The 22652-nt window shown below is 39.7% G+C and overlaps 1 protein-coding gene across 1 annotated transcript in view; it reads right to left on the minus strand.

Moving 5' to 3' along the window:
• Positions 1-22361, minus strand: part of NT5E (5'-nucleotidase ecto) — a 29375-nt gene extending 7014 nt beyond the window's left edge. The window contains exons 1-4 of the mRNA XM_053459156.1: positions 21994-22361; positions 6998-7220; positions 1334-1522; positions 552-749 (exon numbers count right to left, since the gene is read on the minus strand). Coding sequence (XP_053315131.1) covers positions 552-749; positions 1334-1522; positions 6998-7220; positions 21994-22317 — 934 coding nt within the window. The 5' untranslated portion in view covers positions 22318-22361. The remainder of the gene's footprint in view (positions 1-551; positions 750-1333; positions 1523-6997; positions 7221-21993) is intronic.
• Between the last annotated feature and the right edge of the window lie 291 nt (positions 22362-22652).

Genomic DNA, 22652 nt, shown 5'->3' on the forward strand with positions numbered 1-22652 from the left:
GTAAGTCGGGGGGGGGGGAGACAGAGTGGCAGCATATCTCGGGGGGGGGGACAGAGTGGCAGCATATCTCGGGGGGGAGGACAGAGTGGCAGCATATCTCGGGGGGGGGGGCAGAGTGGCAGCATATCTCGGGGGGGAGGACAGAGTGGCAGCATATCTCGGGGGGGGGCAGAGTGGCAGCATATCTCGGGGGGGAGAGGACAGAGTGGCAGCATATCTCGGGGGGAGAGGACAGAGTGGCAGCATATCTCGGGGGGAGAGGACAGAGTGGCAGCATGTTTTTTGGTGCTTTTTTAAAGAAAAAAAAGTTTTCTTTAAAAAAGCACCAAACCTTTAGGGTGCGGCCTATATACGGGGGCGGCCTATATCCGAGCCAATACAGTATTTATTTCAAAGCATGAGAGCTCCGCTTTAGATGAAGAAATGCTTTCCACAACTTCTTCAGTGTCTGACTGGCAGAGTAGGACTTCAAAAACAAACGTTTATAACAATATCTTAGGTAAGATATCTATTTGGTGTAATGTAAATGTATAAATAAATCTTCTGCTGACCTTCTGGAATGCTACTGTTTAACAAAATAGGATTCCCAGCCGAATGCAAAACATTTCCTGTTTCATCAAATGTTACATTTAAGTAACCAAGGTATTTTCCAAAAGCATATGCTTGGACAACTGGCACAGAACGACCGTCATCTGATCGTACAATAAAAGGATAGACACCAGCTGGTACATCATTGGATGGAGGAGAACCTACAGAAAAACTTGTATTAGTTACTGCAAAACATTAGTAGCATGCTTAATCAGATATATATGGGACTTTTATGTCAAAAGATGTGCAACGTACTAAAATACATTCATCTGTAATGTGAGAAATAGACTGGAAATGGTCTATTACTTGTGTTGAGTAATGCGTTTGTGTGGGTTGTTGCTCTTGGCCTTACATAGGGCAGCATTCGTAGCTGCTCCCTAGTAAACATACACTCTTCTTTACTGCATGTTATTTGCACAAGAACATGTGTTCATCTCAGCACTCTAGTCTAAGAAAGATGCATGTCATGGAAAGACAACTATGTAGGTTCTACTAATTAGGCAAGGACCTCATCTGTTTAAATATCTCAACTTACCCACTGAGCTCACCAGGAAATCTAAACACCCAATATGGCAATCTGTCCTTTGTAATGCCCTCATATCTACATGTATTATTTATTTATTATGTTATTCAGATTTATATTTTCCATCACTTTATATCTGCTTATCAAAATGGGAGACATCTGAATTAGGTTATATGATAAATTAGATTAGACTTCTATAGCAATGTTACTGAAAATACTTACCCGTGTAAAGAAATGTGTTTGAGTGACCTCCCACAACAACATCCACTCCTTTCACCTTTTGAGCAATAAGCTTATCTGTTTCAAAGCCAGAGTGCCCCAGTGCTATGATTTTGTTTACACCAAGGGTTAAAAGTTTGTCCACTTGAGGCTGTAGTGCAGCAATTTCATCTTCAAATACCAAAAATGGACCTAAAAGAAAACAGAATAGTGATAATAACAGTGACATATATTGGCCTAGGGCGGCAGATCGCCCTCTTGGGCAATCAAGCCTCCAACCGGTAAAGAATGTGCCAGTTAAATGCTTTGATCTCCTCAGCTGGCATACTTATGGTACAGAGGCTGTGCTGGCTCAGCACAGCCGCCAAAGGTGCTGCTCTGCTTTAAGACTGCATAGCAGTATATGACTTTTTCTTTAAAAAATCTTTACTCATCATAAAAATAAGTTATAACAAATGTAAAACATACTATTTAAATATGAATATTCATGATTAAAAATGTTCCTCAACTGACATTCTAAAATTCATACACAACGCTCATCCTGTGCAGTGACATCTAACATGGGGGGTTGGCAGCTGCTTCCGCATGTGCCTCCTGCTTACCTGCGTATGGCTTGCACTGTTCCACAGACAAATCTGCAGTTCGGGTAAGGGGGTGGGGGAGGTTTGTTTGCATGTGTATGTGTGATTAAGCGAATGAATTAGTATTTGTGTACTGATACGTGCAATTAAGTGAATGAATGAGTGAATATCTGCAAACGAGTGAGAGAATATCTGCAAACGAGTGAGAGAATATCTGCGAACAAGTGAGTAAATATGTGTGTGATAGCATGGATGTGTAGGAGGGCAAAGACGGCACACGGAGGCTGTTGGGGCCAAAATGGCAAGTTCTACGCATCTGTGTGCTGGGCAGGTCCTCTGAATTTAATCTGGGTACTGGGACAAGTCCTATGTGTGGGATCTGAGTGTCAGGGCTGCCCTTTGGGATTTGCAATCTGTGATCTATATCTGCAATTTAGGGTTTCAATGCAGACTTTGCTTTTGTTTTTTCACTTGATCTCTACCTGCAAGGCAGAGTTTGTGTATTTATTTGCTCTGTACCTGCAATGCTATGTTTCATGTATTAATACCTACAAATATAGGGTTTGTATGTATTATTCAGTTGATCTATACCTGCAATGCTGTGTTTCCATGTGTTGTTTAAATGATATATACCTGCACTACATAATGGAGGAAAAGAGACAAAGGAACTCTGAAGGCAATATCGGGGGGAAGGGGCACCACAGAGGTGGCCCCCACAGGGTGCCTAAACACCTAAAACCAGCCCTGGTTAGGACTCATACTGTGTGCGTTTCAGGTCATTTGCTAGACCTGCACCATTCATTTGCTATTCGACCTTAACAGTATTGCACTCCTTTTTTTTTTTTTAGGTATTGTAGTGGAGAGTGTGATTGCATGCCAGGGTCCAATCACTAATTAAGTACTCATCAATTTCTACCAGAACTGATTTTAAGGATAAAGCAGCATTAGACAATAAAAACGTAATCTAAAAATTGGTCAGACACAATTTCCATGCCTTCTATCTTTCTTAGCAATCTGATGGTCTGGGCTAGGGGTTCCAACGACAGCATATAGGAGTGGGGCCAGTGGACACCTCTGCCTTGTCTCATTGGATATGTCAAACATGGAGATCTAATACTGGAATCCACAATTCTACCCTCTGGCGACTTTAAAATGGAACCATTTGGCATTTAGAGAACAACAAATTTGCAAAGTTTCCCATATAAATGTCCAGCGAATCCTGTCAAAGCTTTGTCTGTGTTCAAAGACAGGGTCAGCATTGGGCTTACTTTTCCCTAGGCAGCACACATTAGACCCAGGATTTTCCAAATGTTTCCTGCTGCTGATTTTGAAGGGATAAATCCTGCCTGATCTATATGTATGAGCTTGATGAGTTGATTATTTTTTTTGTCTACGTGCCTGTATCGATACGTAAATATTTGTATCAACGTTTATTAAAGATATGATTTTTCATATTTGTCTTGTCATTTCCCTCCCTTAAAATCTGACAGATGTTAAACATTTCTTTTCGCATTGAACCCTTTTCAGTTATCTCATTGAAAAGCCTTGCCAATATTGGATTTACCTCTTCTGCAAATGTTTTGCCAAATACGTTTAGGAAATCATCTGTATTTGGAAACATATTTGGAAAAACCACTCTTTACCATTTTCATAACTATAGCAGTAATTGGGTTCTCTTCTAAGGGAGGGTAGGTTTAAACCTGACACATAGTCTTGCATTTACTTTTTTAAATCTTCCTTAATGGGTTTCAAATTCTATAAGCCATGATAGAATTTAGAAAATAACAAACTAGTGTTATCTAGCTCTAAAATGTTTTTTTCCCTCAGCAATAATGTTTTTACCATTTTATTTATATTTATTTTACACATTTTTCTTTAAATGTATCATTTAACTCTTGACAATTGGCATGCCCCTGCAGGTTGATTACAGGTACTGCAATGAACCATGAAGCTCAATGCAGCCCAGCTTACGAAGGTGATTAGTGATTATATACTTACAAATTTAGTAACATTTTAAAATAATACTGAAATATATAATCTGTTACTTATATTATATACCACCAGGGAGGTGTCTTATTATAAGTAAAGAAAATGATCTTCCCCAGCCACATACAAGTGTGGCAACAGGTGATGGGAGAGAGGGCAAGGGTGGCAACTGGCTACAGACGAGCAGCGGCCCAGTGTGGCAAGAGGGTGGGGGTGAGTAGGGTGGGTAGTGTGTCAGAAGGGGGCAAGTCTGGCAAGGAGCAGCAGGTCAGCAGTGGAGCAGGCCGCCTAGGAGCAGATCACAAGCACAGGAGCAGCAGGCCAGCATTTATATCTATTTATATATTTTTATAATATTGATTTTATTGATGTAAAAAAACAAACTATTTTGTAGACTAAAGCAGACAATATCAGAATTTTAAAAGACAAAAATACCCAAGTTTAATTATTGCTACTTAAGCCTTAATTTTGCAATTCTATAGATATTCCTTTAAACTTGTTTATTAATTCGTACTGTTGCAAGTATGGAACATGTTTTTAGGAACAGGCGTGTTCCACATGTTGCAGAAAGAGTGTGCCATGTATAGCCTGCCAGTATGTAGGAAGCATATACACAGACACAATCCGTCTCATTAATCAGCCAAGGACAACGTTAGAAACAAGGGATGTCTGGTGCAATCTTTTTTGCTAAAACCTGACATATTTAAATACAAAGTAGACTTTTCATTAGTTTGACTATTTTTACTGTATTGATGTCATTATATCATTGTTATCTCATCCGAGATAATAGAAACATTCAATGAAAATATTTTTTTTTTATGGAAAAAATGTATCAAAATCTGCTGTGTTGGCAATTAAAAGAACTAGTTGAAAAAGCTACATATACTGTAGTGATATTATAGCTTTAGGACTGAGAACTTGGTGGTTTGATTTTCATAGTAAAAATATGTTTATAAAATCTAAATGTATTCATTTATATAAATTATGATTTATGATAACATTTCATTAAATACAATAATTGAGGCTCTTACTCCGTACTTTCACTTGGCAAAACAATGTTGGTTTTAACAAGCAGTGAGAATTTTTCCTTAAAAAAATAAAAAAAAAATTAAAAAATTAAAAAAACAAGGCTGTGGTACACATTCAATGCACAACACGACCCCCAAATCCATGCACTGCAGCCTGGTGACAAACAGCCTGCAACATATATTAACCCATTCACTGCTGTAAGATTACAGAAGAAACATTAACCCTTTCACTGCATAATGCACACAATTAGCACAGAGGTTTTTTTTTGGGGGGGGTTAAAGGGGAATAATAGATAAAAAAAAAAAAAAGAAACTTCCAAATATTTGTTTACAAAATGGGGGTCCCGTCTCTAGATTGTAAGCTCGTTTGAGCAGGGCCCTCCTCACCTGTTGTCTCTGTAAGTCAATTTGTTATGTTACATACTACTTGTTATAACCTGTCTGCCCATTGTACAGCGCTACGGAATTTGATGGTGCTATATAAAACAAAACAACAAACAACAATTTTCATATACTTATTTGAGTTAGACAACATTTGTTACAACGAAGGTTTGTTTGAATCCCAACGCACAAGTATAATAAACATTTCTAGAGTGCCTGATTTTTTTCTGGCATACAAATTTGTTTCTACAATTTCTGTATAGAAAATACAATGCTCTTCAAACTTTCATATAGTAATGATCTTAAGTAAACGGGTAAATGAGAAGTGTAAAGAAACTTCTGTTCAGTACATCCAATTCTGTTTTTTTATGCTTGTATTGTATTGAAATAGATGTTATCATACCAAGAAGAATAAAAACAGATCATCCCTTTATTTTGGGCACAACTTTTCTTTTCCTCAAATTCAACAATGGGCAATGTGACCTCTGCGGCCCCAAACCCAACCACATTGATCTGGAATGCAGAGTTGTGCTTCCTGATCACAAAGTGATGGATCATCTGGGAGAAGGAGTGACGAAAAAATCTTGTTTTTTTTCAACCGGGCATCAGTCAAGGAAATTGAGGTTAATGGTGTATGCTAGGGTGGAAAATGGGTATTACATTTATACAAGTTCTTATGTAAATATGGCAACTAATTATTAACAATCCATTTGGCTTTCGTCAATTGAAAAGGTCAACTTTAATTCAGCAGTGTAGTTTCTGGCCCCAATTTCTATCTGTTCTGGGATGCAAATCATTTTCATTCTTTCATTCTGACTAGGTTCCATCATAATATAAATTTCAGAATACGTGATTATACTAAAAGCAAAGGAGATGGGTATTAAATATAAAAACTAATTAAAACTATTTTATGCATACGGCAGGTTATGTATATGAATTCACATGGCTGCAAAAGGAACTGTCATTTTGATTACTGTACCTTACAACCAGCAAGGTACACGGCCGGAGATTATGGACGTGCCCAACGGCCCAATGCAGACGCACAGCTTACCGCTGCGGAGCTCACACACTGTACGAGGAAACTGTTTGTTTTTTCCCCCCCACCCAGGTTCTTGCTTCATCTGGTTGGGAAAAAAGAAGTTTCCTCACACGTGCCCGTGTTAGTCAACTGTCAGGCCGCATAGACATCAGCGCAGCCCCAGCGCTACTCGGCTGCCCCCTGGCCAGTGAAAACTGCAGGTGAGGTAAGGGAGTGCAGGTGATTGAATGGGTGAATGAATGGATATATAAAGTGTTTAGAGGAAGAAATGGGACAGACAGCCTGCTTCAGGGACAGAGGTGGCACAGGCAGGCTGCTTCCAGGGCAGAGGTGGCACATGTTGCTTGTGAAGTTGGGGTGCAGCAAGGTAGATAGGACAAAATACACACATACACAAATTAAAAAAAAAAACTTGTGCTAATTAGGTTCGACATGGATATAAAATTCGATGTTCAACAACAAAATATGTACTTCAGGATGAATGACGAGTAAACATTCTAAAAAGCCAGAGCTAGCATTTGAGCATACTAACCATTGAGATAGATTTTTAAGGTATGTATATATTACATAAATATATGTTATATGCATAAATGTCTATACATTCAAAACTTTGGATGAATATGGAAGTAGAAAAGAAAAATGCAAGATTTACCTGGGTCTGATAAAACAGGGGTTTCCTTTGATGTGTATCCCACTATCCCTATTTGTTGACCACCAACTTGTAAGATTTTATAAGGAAGAAAGTATCCAGTAATGTTGGGAGCGATTTGTTTATCTGCTCTGATGTTTGCACTGAGAACAGGAAACTGCACTTGGCTAAGAAGTGGATTCAAAAGTCCTGGAACTCCATTGTCAAATTCATGATTCCCAAGTGCCTAAGACAAAACAGACACATTATCAGGTTATGATTAAAAGAATTTAGTTGATTACATTGGCTAAAAGAACAATCTGTATTGCCAAATTAATATACAGTACACAATATATTGCAGATTCAAATTAATTTGTCATCCTTTGAGGTTAAACTGTTAATTATATTTTTATGGTTCAAGTGTAAGCAGCTGAACATTTTGTCCAATGCCAGCCAGTTGTGGAGGCAGTTCATACGCCACAACACTGCCAAGTGCCATGGCTCAAGTACAGACTGTATGTTAAATCAAAGTACTGTGTATGAGGCATGGTTATACAGGATTCTGCTCCTCAACACCGATTTTCATCAAGGTTACTCCAGAGGGCAAACCTGGCTCTAAAAGCCTATGCAAGTTCCAGTCAAAAACTGGTTGATGTGGTACTTTTGTTTTCTTAGAATAATGGAAATCCTACAACTACCCCTTCAGAGAGCTGGATTTCCTGCTTTTACATTTGCGTTGTAGTGGTAGGTCTAATCGTGCCTACTGTGAGCTAGTGCTGAGTGACAGATCAATATAACACATCCCAAAGCAATGGAAAGGCTTGTTTATAGCAACAACAATAAAAGCATGGACTTCAGTACTAATAAAAGTTGGGCAATCAAAGTCAATTGATCCTTTTATAAAGTCCCTGACACTTCTCTAAAGAAGAATGCACCCGCCCAAAGAAAACACAGAACCAGCACATAAAGCTAACTAGAGGCGAGTACATCATATGTAGGGATGTGTTTGGCCAAAGGGAAAGAGGAGAAAAGACAAATGCACAATTCTGCAAAATCCTCTCGTATGTGGGATGTATATAGTTATGGAAGGGAACCAATTAGTCAGTTTTACATCCTCAATACTGCAGGGCAGCATTTTATCAGGGCTGGTCAGCAATATGTAAGGCTCTGCTGCCGGAAAATCTAATGAAACTTTGCAGGTGCTCTCATATTTCAATGGGATTGTCAAGACCACACAAGGACACAGTCTAGTAATAGAGTCAAGTTGCGAAGAATTCACACCCAAAACCCCAACCTTAGTGGCTACAGATCTGTTGTTGGGTAAACAGGCGACAAATCAATCCCAAAATAAAATTTCACACTCAAATGGGCAGAATATCACTGAGCAAGGGATCCAGGCCAGAGACCGTTTAACATGTAACATGTGCTGCTGATGAGCAATCTGTGGCTGTAGGTGAAAATAAAAGGAGCGTAAGCAGGTAAATGACGTAAAAAGGATCAGCAGGACAGATTGACAAGAGGCAGATAGAACTGAGAACCTGCTTGTAGTTGTGAGGTCTCAAGTTCAAGTCCTATGCCAGGACCTCAACAAACTTCCTGTAAGATTGGGATACAGACTGGGGCATTACCCTGACATCTAAGGTAAAATATCTTACTAACATGACCCAGAGTTCACCGTTGGCCTTTCTGTGAAGCATTCAGTTTGCTTAATTAAGTTCTGCTTCAGTAAAATCCAAGAGTAGGGCACTCTGTAGCACTGGGAGGCTGTAATAGTTACATTTTTTGTAACGGGGCACACTGTTCTTTTACTATCTTAGAAAAGATAAGCCTTTAACATTTATACTATTTTACCCTACTACATAATCTAGTTACAAAAATTTAGTAAACTGCCGTTCATTGCCAGGAGGCTATCACATTTTGTATTTATGAAAATAAATAAGGACCTACATTTCTGCAAATTAGGGGTCATCGTCGAAGCCAAGAAAGAATCTCTAAGAAAGTAACAGTGGAATTAGATTAAGTAAAACAAATAAAAAAAAATATTTAATAAAAAAGTTATCCTGATAAAATATGTTCCATGGTGAAAATATTCCTCACATTCCAAATCGCACCGGCACACGGCCATTCTTGACAGCTCCCACATAAACCTTATCTAATCACACTTTGGCCTATCTGTGGGATTCAAAGTGCACGATAAAAGGTATCAAAAACACCTAGGCTAATTATATTTCTGGATTGCTTGAATACTGCTGTTACCGCTGATTTAACAATATCTTTATGAGCTCATTATAAATTAATAGATAATAGTCAAAGTCCAATACATATATAAAGGATAACTTCACTGTCCTTGTGGTTATATAATCAGAATGGATATTTATGTACTTTGTTATACATTAATATGCAATATCTAGATTCATATAATACATATATATTAAATAAATATTCGTAGGAGAAGCTGCAGCTCCAAAACTGCAGTGCACACTTCCCCTCCATGGACTGATTTTGTTTCCAATCCCTAGTTTTTTTTATGAGCCATTGGTTTAGCTGCCTGGTGGAGGGTATAGCCCCCCCCCCAACTAGCAAAGAGGAGATGGATCCAACCAAATGCATCTCCTGCAACCCATCAGGCTGGGAAAAGAGTGCAAATGCAAAGGGGGTTCTTCTGAACCCTTGCATTTGCAATGAGTTAAAAGTGTTATTTTTAACGCTTAACTACCATAAGCATTAAGGTGCATAGGATGGCTGGAGTATCCCTTTAAAACAAAAGAAATGTAGTTAGGTCTATTAGCCAACACAACCACTAATAGAACCATTATACTGGGGCGGGGGTAACCTGCAGGTACAGGTAGGTTGAATGAGAATAGCCAAGGATTGGATGAGTTCAGCAGCAGCTGAAGGTTTGTTAGCAAACACTACTTTTCTTGAAAGCATATTGGTAGTTTTTCTCGTCCGGGGCATCTCTTTCAGCTGCTCCCCAGATCTTTCCTCAAGTCATAAATCCTCTGTTGTATGTCCCGGCACATGTCACATCCTTGGCACCTCTGAAGGATGCATGGTGTGAGGAAATAAGTGCTACAATAGTTGTGTCAGCTATTCAGGAACAGACCTCCATAGTGCAAATGGGCCAGTTCCAAGGGCAATCAAATCTACCCAACCAGCCTATTCAGTAAGCCATGCTCCAGGGTGATCTGACCCTAGTGATGTGGCAGAGGGACTACCACCTCACACTGCATCTGCTGCCCCAAACCTAATAAGCCCATTAGTAGACAACTGAGTTTTTACAAATAGGATGTAGTGCCTGAAGAAGGACTTATGTTCAAGGGCTTATAGTTGCCACAATGTTTTTGTGCAGGAGTCTTGTCAGGCAGAAGGTTTGTAAATCCTCACAAGATCATAAATAGCGGTTTACATGTTTGTGCATGGCCAAGTGCAACCTTAGATTAATAGAATCCCCTGCACCTGTTTGGAGGCGTAGGCGCTACTCATTTACCACACTTAGCCTTAGATTAGATGTACTAAAAATGTCCTAATCTTGTAGTGTTGAAAGTGATGCTCATTAGTATACGTCAATATGCATGTGATATGAAGACCAATAGACTTTAATGAGTCAGAAATAGATTTCTCTGTAGTAGCACAAGTAGAAATGTCCATCTCTTTCTGCGTTTAAAAATACTTAGCCACACATAGGTATATGGTGTCTGGCAGTCAACTCCACAGCTAGTCCCACAGTGGCAAGTAGGTGTAAGCCCTGAAGCTTTTATGCTAACCGCTGCATCAGCTAGTACTGGGGTTGCCACCTGGCCGGTATTTTTTGCAGGGGCAGACCGGCAGGGTGATTGGCAGGAGGGGGAGCGCCCAGAGCCAGGGGGACCGGCAGACCAACATTCAAAACAGCCGCTGAGTGGCTGCGAGCGTGATCAAAAGCCGCCTCCTCCGTCCACCGGCTCCTAATGAAATCAAAGGGGCCGGCGTGCACGCACCGCGCCACCCAATGGCCGTGCCTCATCTTAAAAGGGGTGGGACGAAGAGCTGAGGCATGGCCATTGGGCAGCATGGTGCGTGCACGCCGACCCCTTTAATTTCATGAACGCCGGCCTCCACCCGCTGCCCCCACCAGACACCAGGGAGTCAGAAGCAGTGGTAAGTCGGGGGGGGGAGTATTATATGGAGGGCATAAGGCTTTTCTGAAGACAGAGTGCTATTACTTTTAACCCCCTATATGCCACTGCCTCTAGAAATGCCTTTTAACCCCCTATATGCCACCGCCTCCAAAAATGCATATATCCCCTATATGCCACTCTGTCTCATGATATGCCTTTAAACCCTATATGCCATAGTGGCATATATGGGGTATAAGGCATTTCTGGAGGCAGAGTGGCATATAGGGGGTATAAGGCATTTCTGGGGGCAGAGTAGCCCTATATGCCACTCGGCCACATGATATGCCTTTTAACCCCCTATATGGCAAATTATGCAAATTTGCATGGCCAGTATTTTTGGAAAAGAAAGGTGGCAACCCTAAGTAGTACTGATTCATTGATCAGATCTGCCTCCTACGGTCATCCTCATGCACATTCTTCGCAGGTCTGACAGTGCAGAAACTTACACTCTGTTTATTTCTGCTCCACCCAAAAGAAAAAAGGCAGCGTGTAGCATGTCGATATCTTGGATGAGCTGGACAGAGACCCAAGGGATAGATGGGAACTTAAAGCGTTTGACCCCGAGTTTTTGCCCCAATTTCAGGGCCACAGGCTGAAGGGGCAAATTCTCAGGGCAATGCCCCACTCTCTGCCGATTTTCCCTTTAAATGGGGGTGTTCCCTGACATCAGTGAGCAGTCCTGGCCGGGTCCCGCTCTGGGTAGCCGGAGCCCAGAAGTTCCCAGGAGTGCTTGGTAACGACCATGTTCCAATTGGTGACCTGTAATGTCCAGAAAAAAACAAAACATGCATGTGGGGTATTTCCGTAATCTGGAGAAGCAGATAAAAAAGTATGGCTGTATTTCTCTCCCATAACACATAACCAGTCCAAAAATCCTAACCAACACAGAAGTGCTTGTGAAAAAGTGCAGGAAAAGATTGCCATAACTAACTTTTGTGGATATTTTCGTTTCTTTGGTTGCAAACCCAGTACACCAAATGTTAAAATTCAACAGTATTGAAATCATAATGTATACCTTATAGTATGTGCCCTATAACAGCTGAAAAGGTTTGGAAATTTCTATAAAAACTCCATCTCTATTCACAGGAAAGGGGAATAATGGTTGAACTGACATATGGCAAACATTGCTCCAGTTTCTAGAGGTACCAAAACCCATGGTAGTGAAGGGGTTAAATAGTGCATTACACTAAATATAGGAAATATGTTTATTCTAGATACCGTTCGTTATGTCCTGCAACAGGACTTGAAAATTCTTGCAACAAATAATTTGTCTTGTACAAAGACAGGGTTAAAAAAATAAATTGATAAATAGTTGTATATGTAGAGATAAGCTTAGCACATGTAACGAAATCTCTCCTTGTGATTGTGTTCAACATACCAGCCCTTTTAATGCAAACATGGTAAAACACCTGTTTCTTTTGATGAATGTGCATATGTTGCATTGTAAATGCTCTGTTAAATTGTTTTTGATATCCCGACTACTGGAATGTTAAGGTTTATCTTAAAGAGAAGGCTTTGTTTTCGGAATTGCAAGTCTCTTTATTATTATTATTTTTTTTTTATTTATTAATTTATCAATTCTCCGTTTATTAATACAGCGAAAAAAAAGTACACACTATCAAGAGTACATACAATGCAAATACAAATGGTACAATGTATCAAGATGTCACAGTACAAGCATTACATGTTGCAAATGGAAGAGCAGCAGCAGCTAGACCGCCAACTTTTATTTTTTTTAACCCTATCACCTGCAACATTCTGACTTGGCCTAGGGTTGCAGGTCAATGGGAGCTAAAAGCCTGATGGACAATCTACTCCTCCACTGTTCAATGGACATCTCTGATCTCCCCAACCAGCCCATTACAAAGTACTGCATGCCTTTAATATGAAGCAGCAAGGATGACAGTAGTGGAAGAAGTGGCTGGGCAAGGCTTACAAAAACCATTTTCCCCTACAGGCATGATATGATTTTTTTCCTTGCCATTTACAACTTCCATTCATTTAGGGTTACAACATAGCTTAAAAAAATATACTGATTCATCACAGAGAATACTTCTAGCGCATAGAGAGAGCTGGATTTTCAAGATACTAACATTGTTTGGGGGTGATGCTACAAAGCCCTTAGCATTCAACCAGTTCAGAATGGCATATGTCTGGGTTTTCAAGCTATATCAAGCAAGAGACGTGCATCCTCAGAATGTCAAATCCGTGACAGACATTGTACATACCTGCCATAGCCAAGTACAAATGGAAGAGTACTTTTATGCCCATTTGATTACACAATAAGGCACCTTTGGTAAAGCCTGGGTCTCTTTTTGAAACATTCTAAATGCATCAAGGCTCAACACAATAGTAAAATGCGGTCAGGGTCCCATACTGAGACCTCCTGACATAAAGCAAGGTTGCTTAATATGAAGAGCTACTTGCTCATTTTTTAAGTTACATGCCTCCACATTCATATCAGAATGTTCCTCAGGGATGTTCCTCAGGGATACTAGGCATGTACCTAGGAGCCCTTGGGCTCTTTGGGCCCTGAATGGGTAAATCAATGGGTATGTGGCGGTGCACAGCACAGCAGCTGCCATTCAGATTACTACAGCTATGAGGTGAGTGCCCAGCTAGGTCATGTTGGGTGCTTGTAAGGTAAGCGCAATAGAGTGTGTATGAGAATGTTTGCGCACGTGACTTTTTTTCTGGGGGCATGCCAACGCCATATGCACAGGGACCTTGAAGAATCGTTAATTAATTACTATATAACTGCGTTGCACATCATTTGTATGTGTAAATATAGTACGAGTGCACTTCAAACACATGTGTAATACATATATACATACGTACCAGGAATGGGTGTGTATGTCTACCGCTTAAAAAAAAAAATCCTGAATAAATACGTATGAAAAATATATAGTTCGAGTGGGTACTCTAAATTACTGTTAGAGAAAATACATCCATCCTCATCACAGGTTTATTTGGTGTACAGAACGACATTTGGGAAACAGCTTTTATAAACAAATTAAGCTTGTAAATTAGTAGAGTCTGCTGTAAGGGGGGGGGGTGACAATTATGTAAGAAAGTTAAAAGTAAACTGGAAACAAAGGATTTAATTCTCCTAGGAAACAAAAGGCCACACATTAGGAAGGGTAGTGTGTTTATACATTAAAATGGATAAGATTGCTTAGTCTTGTTCTTTATAAACATAAAATGATGACTTGATCTTCATGCCAGAATGTTTGTCTTATTGTTGGGACATCTCTAAAACATGCTCTCTTATTTGGTCTTCCCAACCCTTCAACATCTAACAATGTTAAGCTACATACATACCCTTCTGGGATTTCATGTAAGATAATACTGCATCTGTTCCCTAGGATATAAAAGTACCATTTTAGGAAATCTACTCTGCAGAGTATCCTGCATTGCACCAGGGGATTAATCAGGTTAAGGCTTGTCTAGTTGACATTTCTGGTTCAACTAATAACATTAATACTCACACAGGGATTGAAAAGAGGTAACTTTGAAATACTCCCCCCAACCAACAAAAAAAAAAAAAAAAAGGGAAGGTGCCAATGATCAGTGATGGAATCCTACCCTGTCTCTGAGATCCGATGCACCAGCGGCTTAATTCAGAGCCTAAAATCTATCTAAAAAAAAACAAAAAACGAGTTGCAGCACATTAGTATTTCCACATGCTTGCGCAAAACATCTAGCCACTGGGATTGGGTGGAAATTCAATGTGTACTATTTTAAATATTTAACCTTAAAGGATGGAGATCTGTGCATCAGTAACCATCAATCTCTTCTCTTCTGTATCCTCAATGTTCTGCCTGTAAGGATCACTGATAATAGTACGTTATGAATCCACACACTCTGTATAACATGCATTCACAGACCATTCCAACAAAGCAGTGGAAGAGATCTGCCAGTGGACATCTTTATCTGCTTTCCAGCTAGGCCATATGGGCCATCAGCCATACCTGGACACATAACGTACAAGGTAAACAGAGAAAATCCTAATGCATTTAGAACATGACCTCCCTTAACCACCACTTGGTTATATTGTGGTTAACTATAAAGACTAGATTAATGACAAGGTATACAGGCACAGCTAATTAGTTGCTTTTTATACATTTGGGTAAAGTGACACATCATTTATAAATATAAAATTACATTTGTGAATGAGTACAGTCTGCTTTAAGGGAGAAATAAATTAGCATTTATGTAAATTGTGACAGGTTGGCCAAGCTTTCCCATCTAAATTTTATGACTGTGCGTTATTTTATAAAAGGGTCTGTTGTCTTTAAAATCATCCAACAAATAAACAAAAGAGAAATCAAATCCTACTCCAAAAGCATCCCTTCAGTGTGTGTGTATATTGTGACAAACCCTGTAGCACAAGGGCCATAAACATCACAGTTAGGGGTCTTAAGCACAGTCCTCTAGGGCAATCAGAGTCAGGAACAATAGTTTGAAGCAAAACAGTGCTTTATTTTTAATCGCTCAAACCCCAAAACCAAATCATAAAAACAAAAACCTAGCTCCCAATTGGAGCCCACTCTAACTAAACTATGCTGGTCCTGACTGACCAGCCTAATCACCCGCTACATCAACCTCCCAGCCAGACCCAGCTACGCCAGGCTCTGGAAAACCTCCCCCAGACAACACAAAATGTCCAGGCAGGTATTGCCTCACTTGGCTCCGGGATGGTCCTCTTGTGCAGGGCCTCTCCTTGCCCTGGGAGCTCAGGGAAACTTCCTCTTCCCCCAACAGTCTCTCTGAGTATCAGGCTCCAGGGGTTTTTAATGCCCAGCACCTGTGCCTGATGCCGGCCTCATAGAAATCCTGTACTGGATCCTGCAGACTTCTAGCCTCCTGGAAAAGCCGGCATGGATTTTCCACAGAATGGGGGAATGGAGCATTGGCCCACCCTGCTCTCCAATTGCTCCACCCCTGGGACCCATATGTATAATCTGCATAGCAGCTGTACTCAGATGCCATGCTAATCATCTCCCTGGGGTTCACAATCTCACATATGTATATATAATAATGGTGGCCACACAAAATATTGACACTGAGCCCAATTTCGACATTGCCACTTAGGGGTGTACTCACTTTTGTTACCAAGGTTAGGACATTAATGGCTGTGTGTTGAGTTATTTTGATGGAAAAGCCAAATTTACACTGTTATACAGGCTGTACACTCACTACTTTACATCGTAGCAGCGGGTCATTTCTTCAGTGCTGTCACATGAAAAGATATAAAAACATATTTACAGAAATGTGAGGGGTGTACTCACTTTTGTGAGATACTGTGTGTGTATATATATATATATATATATATATATATATATATATATATATATATATATATATATATATACACACATAAATCTTCCTCAACGTTACTGGTTGAACACAATGCATCCTACATAAATCACTGTATCAGGGTTTGTTTGTTTTTTTACATAAAAAGCAAGTAATAGCTCATAACATTCATGGAGAAACACGTAGCACAAGGAAAACATTACATAGCACAAGGAAAACATTACGTATGTGTCCCTGATAGCCAGGGTCAGCCTCTGGCCCACTAGATAAATACTATGGCCTTGTTATCATATCACTTCCTCTTTCAAATATACTCCCCTGATGGCCTCCTGCACTTTGTGCATTTGCTTTATGAATGCAAATCTCCTTCTCTTCCTTCCGTATAGCCTAGTCTTGCCTGCTAATCTTTATACTATAAGCTACGCACTTCAGTAGTCCTTTCTTGCGTGCTTGTCCAGAATATCTATAGACTTCTGGAGATGGGGTCTCACTGACCACTTCCCTCCATTTTGGTACCAGTACCTCTCACTATACAACCTGATTGCATTTCTTAGCACTGCATACAGACTAAACTAACAGACTACATTCCTAAATGTATACTTATTTTTTCCAGTCTCAGAGAAAACCGATCTATTAAAGAATACTTTATGTTACATGAGAAGTGGCCGCAACCGGGACTGTGTTATACATTTGATAAAACAGAGATAGATGTGGCTATGTGTATATTTATAACTTCTATCGCAAGGTACACCCCCCCACACACACTTTTTTAGATTAAAAAATACCAGCAAGTATTTAAATGTGATTTATTTAACCCTATCCTAAGCCAAGGATGAGGCACATCTACCTGAAACTCATGTGTGACTGGTATGTGTCTCAATTATCTGTCACATTTGCCCAAAAATAATCTGTCACATCTATCCTTGCCATAAGAGTTACAGGGATCGGACATAAAATATATACAAGTGTAGAAGAAAGCAAGCATTGGCAATAAAAACCCAACTGTTCTGGGGTTTTTATTTTTGCACCTGGCCCAAAACTGTGAGCAGATCCCAAATTTAGGTTTCTAAAATAAATCATTAACATGCAGTAACCGTAAACTCTATTTGTACTTTTTGTCTTGGACACATTTGTATTATTGGGAGAATTTGTAGGCTCACCCTAAGGCACCTCAAATATTAACCCTTCAATAACCCATTACGATTATTTAATATTTTATATGTTGAACAATCTGGTGTAGGAGAAGGCTGCTAAAGGGGGGGGGAATCACCTCTAGACGCCTGTCAGTTATTCAGTCTGCCATTAATACGGTCTGGTGTAAGTGGCTGCCCTAGGCCTGACCCAGGGACTCTAGGAGCACTGAGATAGGACATCTCAGTGCTCCACTTTAATCAAACCGGGACAGACGGCAAGGTGAGGGAAAGTGGTTAGCGCTAGTACTGCCGGCCCTCCTAATCCTTTGAGATCTATTTACTAAATGGTGTGTTTAATCTGGGTGTCAGTCAACTCATGATGTTAAATTGACCAAGCAGGATTTAATCCTACTGTGGTCCCATATAATAAGCATGTTGGTGTCCAGAACACCAAGCTGCATCTTATGCGTACCCTATTCCAGTACAGCATATAACGTGGTATGTATAATATACTAGCATGCTGCTGCTTGTTCTAATGCTGCTTGATCCAAGAAGATCATTTTACCTGGGGCACATACAAATGCATCAAGTCACACAAGCAGCTATGGAAGTAGCTCCAGGAAATCTAGTCACTGTATTTATAAATGCAGTCGTGCCATTTTGTAGCCAACTAGAGACCCACATTGTCACTAGTTGCACTGACCAGGTTCACCAGATCAAGGCAACGTTTTAATGGGAAAAACTATTCATTTACTTGCCCGCTGGCACATCCCTGATATTACAGGCATTCAATGAATGAACCCTTTCTGGATATCTTCTTCATGGCACATGTGCAAACAGAGGCATAGGTGATATGTATGGTTCCAGCGTCCCAGAGGCACCCTCCACAGTCTCTTAACATAGCAGATGAGATCTCTGCATTGTCTCAAAAACTCTGACAGAAAAAGGTATGGGAGATTTTTTTCTATAAATTATAGTACGTTGAAGAAAAAAGCAACATAAATTTATAAAAATATTGATAGCTCAATATTATTTACCTCCTGATCCTAAAGAGCTCTGCTACTCCCTCTATATCTGCACCCTTACAGTAATATATATTTACACACACACACACACACACACACACCATCACATAAAATACATCTTATATATCACAATGATTCAGATACACACACCATCACATTCAATATTGTATATTCTATATACCTCACATACCATTAGGAAGCCTTGTAAGCAATGTTGATTTCACAATTTATAATATACATACAATCATTACAGACATGAGTAGATTCAGAGTGTTAACCCATCTATTACCAGTCATGAGCAGATTCAGAAAATTAACTCCTCTTTTACCAGACATTACCCACACAGTCACACAAACAAACAGTCACATACACACAGTCAAACACACATACCTGGTGCTGGCTGCAGCTTACACTGAGCTTGGTGTGAAGGAGGGAATTTGCCTAAGAGTTCAGAATCCTCTCCTGATGTTGAGGAGTCTCTGCTACTTATTCTAAACTTCAAATGCTTGCTAAAAACTTACCTGTTCCAGTAGTGCGTCTACCTTTGGTGTTGCCATAGTCTTAACCCATGGCAGCGCATGAGCTGCCAGTTCAGACTGCCATCTTTACTGCTGAGTACTAGAATATACCGTAATACCATATACCAGCACTCTATCTTTTAAGGGGGCATGGCGCTGGGGAAAATTAACTATGGACTTTGTGGCATGGTCTACTTAACTGACCCTTACAGCAATGGTGCTGTCCTAACCATATATTGAAAACCAAATAAGCTATACAAAAATAAAAGAAGAGGACCATTTTACCATTGCACATATAAATTCAGCAACATTTGTTGGGGGGGTATAAGAATAAAAAATCCTCATGAAGTGTAGCTGTGAACTTCTACTACATTCTCCAGATCCATTCTCCAGAATACACCGTTGCGTAAAAGTGGACTAAACATGAATAAGAGGAATCAATGGTTGGACAAATAGATCTTAGCATTCATTACATAGGGTAAATCTAGCCAAAGGGCTACGTACATTAGACCTATCCTGTCCTGGGCGGACTGAGAGGATTCAGTCATCATGTAGATGCTGTTCAAAGTCCTTGTTACTCTAGTTACTAAGTTGATTTATGGATTTGCAGTTAATACATACAACATGTAATGGTCTATACTAAATACCATTGAAAATGAAGACATTGAATCAATAAAAATAAAATGTATTATGTTTCCAAAATCCTAAATTTAGCAAAAATAATAAGATTTGGTGTCCCCCAGACAAAACAAATATATACACATTGTATATTTTAATCTCTTTTTGATCATACATACCATTTTGTTAATCGCCATGTTTAATATTGAATCACCTTTCTAAAACTACTGTATTAGCTTCATTTAGATTCATTTTTAACCATTATCTCTACAATTCAAAAACACCCAATTGCATTAAAAGTGAATTCATATATTAAATATGAGATACTCAAATATAGGCTATAGACGCCCCCCCCACCAATATTTTATATATTTTTCCATCTTTGTTAATTATCAGTGTCATAGAAAGCATCAGGAACAGTAACCCTGTATCACTTTATCCAGCTGTTGTAGATGACATTACATTTATTTATATAGCACCAGCAGATTCCATAGCGCTGTTGCAATACGGGACATAAAAAATACGTTAAAAGACAATTTAAAATAACAGAGTGCCAGATCTCCGCACACAGGCGCAAGCAAGATGCCTTTGCACACTCACAGTGGGGTTTATTCACTAAAGACTATGCATTATGACTACAATTTCCAATAAACTTCTGCTACAGGGAGAGTTTGGCTCCCCCTGTGAAAGTATAGTTCAATCAGGGATTTGCATTCATAACTCTCCCTTTCATGACTTACATTATTTAATTTATTTTTATAGCACCAGCAGATTCTGTAGCGCTGTTACAGTCAACGGAATATTACACACAATAACAAACTGGTACAAAAGTATATGAGTGCTTTGCTCTTGTGAGTTTACAATCTAGTGGATTTAGACCCCAACATAGTTAGTTGCACTTTGCACTAGCAATACTTTCTAGGGTGCCAGGGGGTGCTAAGGGCAGCCTTGCAGACAAACAGAAATCACATAGAATGATGTCAGTTCTCAAGATGAAATGTGGTATAAAAATGGTTCCTTTAATAACTTGACTTGGTGAATGAGAGTCTCTCTCTAATACACTTGATAGAGGCTACAAAGGTTACACCAGCTGTTTACAAGTAGTGCCTGGGTTCAGAAGGGCTATAAATATCAATGCATATCTGTAGCAAGCAATGAAGGACATTATATGATACACTTAACAATGCAGCCAAACACACACGCTATATGCCAACAATACTAGACAAACACACACACACTATATGCCAACATTACTAGACAGACACACACACTATATGCCAACATTACTAGACAGACACACACACTATATGCCAACATTACTAGACAGACACACACTATATGCCAACATTACTAGACAGACACACACACTATATGCCAACATTACTAGACAGACACACACACTATATGCCAACATTACTAGACAGACACACACACTATATGCCAACATTACTAGACAGACACACACTATATGCCAACATTACTAGACAGACACACACACTATATGCCAACATTACTAGACAGGCACACACACTTTATGCCAACATTACTAGACAGACACTGTATGCCAATAATACTACACACAGGCACACACACTATATACCAACACTACTATACACAGACACTATATGCCAACAATACTAAACAGACACCCACATTATATACCAACAATACTACACACACTATATGCCGACAGACACACAGACACAATATACCAACAATTCTACACACAGACACAATTGTCCATTTAGACTGGAAGAAAGGAGATTTAGTCTAAAGCAGAGGAAAGGGTTTTTTTGCAGTTAGGACAATAAGGATGTGGAATTCTCTGCCTGCAGAGGTAGTTTTATCGGAGTCTGTACAGACGTTTAAACAGCAACTGGATGAATACTTGGAAAAACATAATATTCAGGGATATAATCTTTAATTATGGGGAAACAGCTTCTTGATCCAAGGAGAAATCTGACTGGGGTCAAGAAGTAATTTTTTCCCTGGTTCGTGCAAAACTGGAAAAAGCCAAACTGGGGGTTTTTACCATCTTTTGGATCATCAACAACAAATTAACAGATATAGGAAAGGCTGAACTTGATGGACGCATGTCTTTTTTTCAGACTATATAACTATGTAATACTACACACAGACACACACAATATATACCAACAATACTACACACAGACACACACAATATATGCCAACAATACTACACAGACACACAGACTATAGCAGAGCCAGATAGTAGAAGCTACTTACCATTGCATCGTATTTTAAGTAGTTCATAAAGTATGCAGCCTCTTCCCCTTTGAAGTAATTGAACCAGACAGTCCCTTGGTACTGGTCCCCTGCATCCAGCAGTAGGACATTGTCATGACTGCTCCTGATCTCCTTTATCTTGGTGAATCTCCTAGCCACCCCTGCATAGCACTCTTCAGGCTTGCCACATTTGCCGGAGTCCCTGTTGGTCTGCTCCACCCGCGCATGCACATCATTAGTGTGCAGGATGGTTATATGGAAAGAGTCAGCCAAAATACAGGGTGAGCTGCAGAGCAGCGCAAGTAACAGCAGCTGCAGCTTCATAGCACCAGAGACCGATACAACTGAGGTCTCCTGCCACCTCCGCAACACTGTTCTTAACATCACAGCAAGGAGGGAAGCCCTGCTGCGAAGAGGAGGATTCAGTGGCCAGTTTGGGGAGGAGCACAACTTTGTGCTTGGTTCTGTGAATGCTTAAACTCAAACACCTAAACAGTAGGTAACCCCTTAATGGCTAGGGATAGTTTATTTTTTTTATATATTTTTCATATTGCAAGTATAATTTGCCCTTTTCTTATTACATAAGAACAAAGTCTATATCCATTCTATAAAAATATTCAGATTTGGTATGCTGAGACTTTAGTAAAGATCACAGAATC

The sequence above is a fragment of the Spea bombifrons genome, chromosome 3, assembly GCF_027358695.1.
Source record: "Spea bombifrons isolate aSpeBom1 chromosome 3, aSpeBom1.2.pri, whole genome shotgun sequence".
NCBI classification, from domain to species: domain Eukaryota; kingdom Metazoa; phylum Chordata; class Amphibia; order Anura; family Pelobatidae; genus Spea; species Spea bombifrons.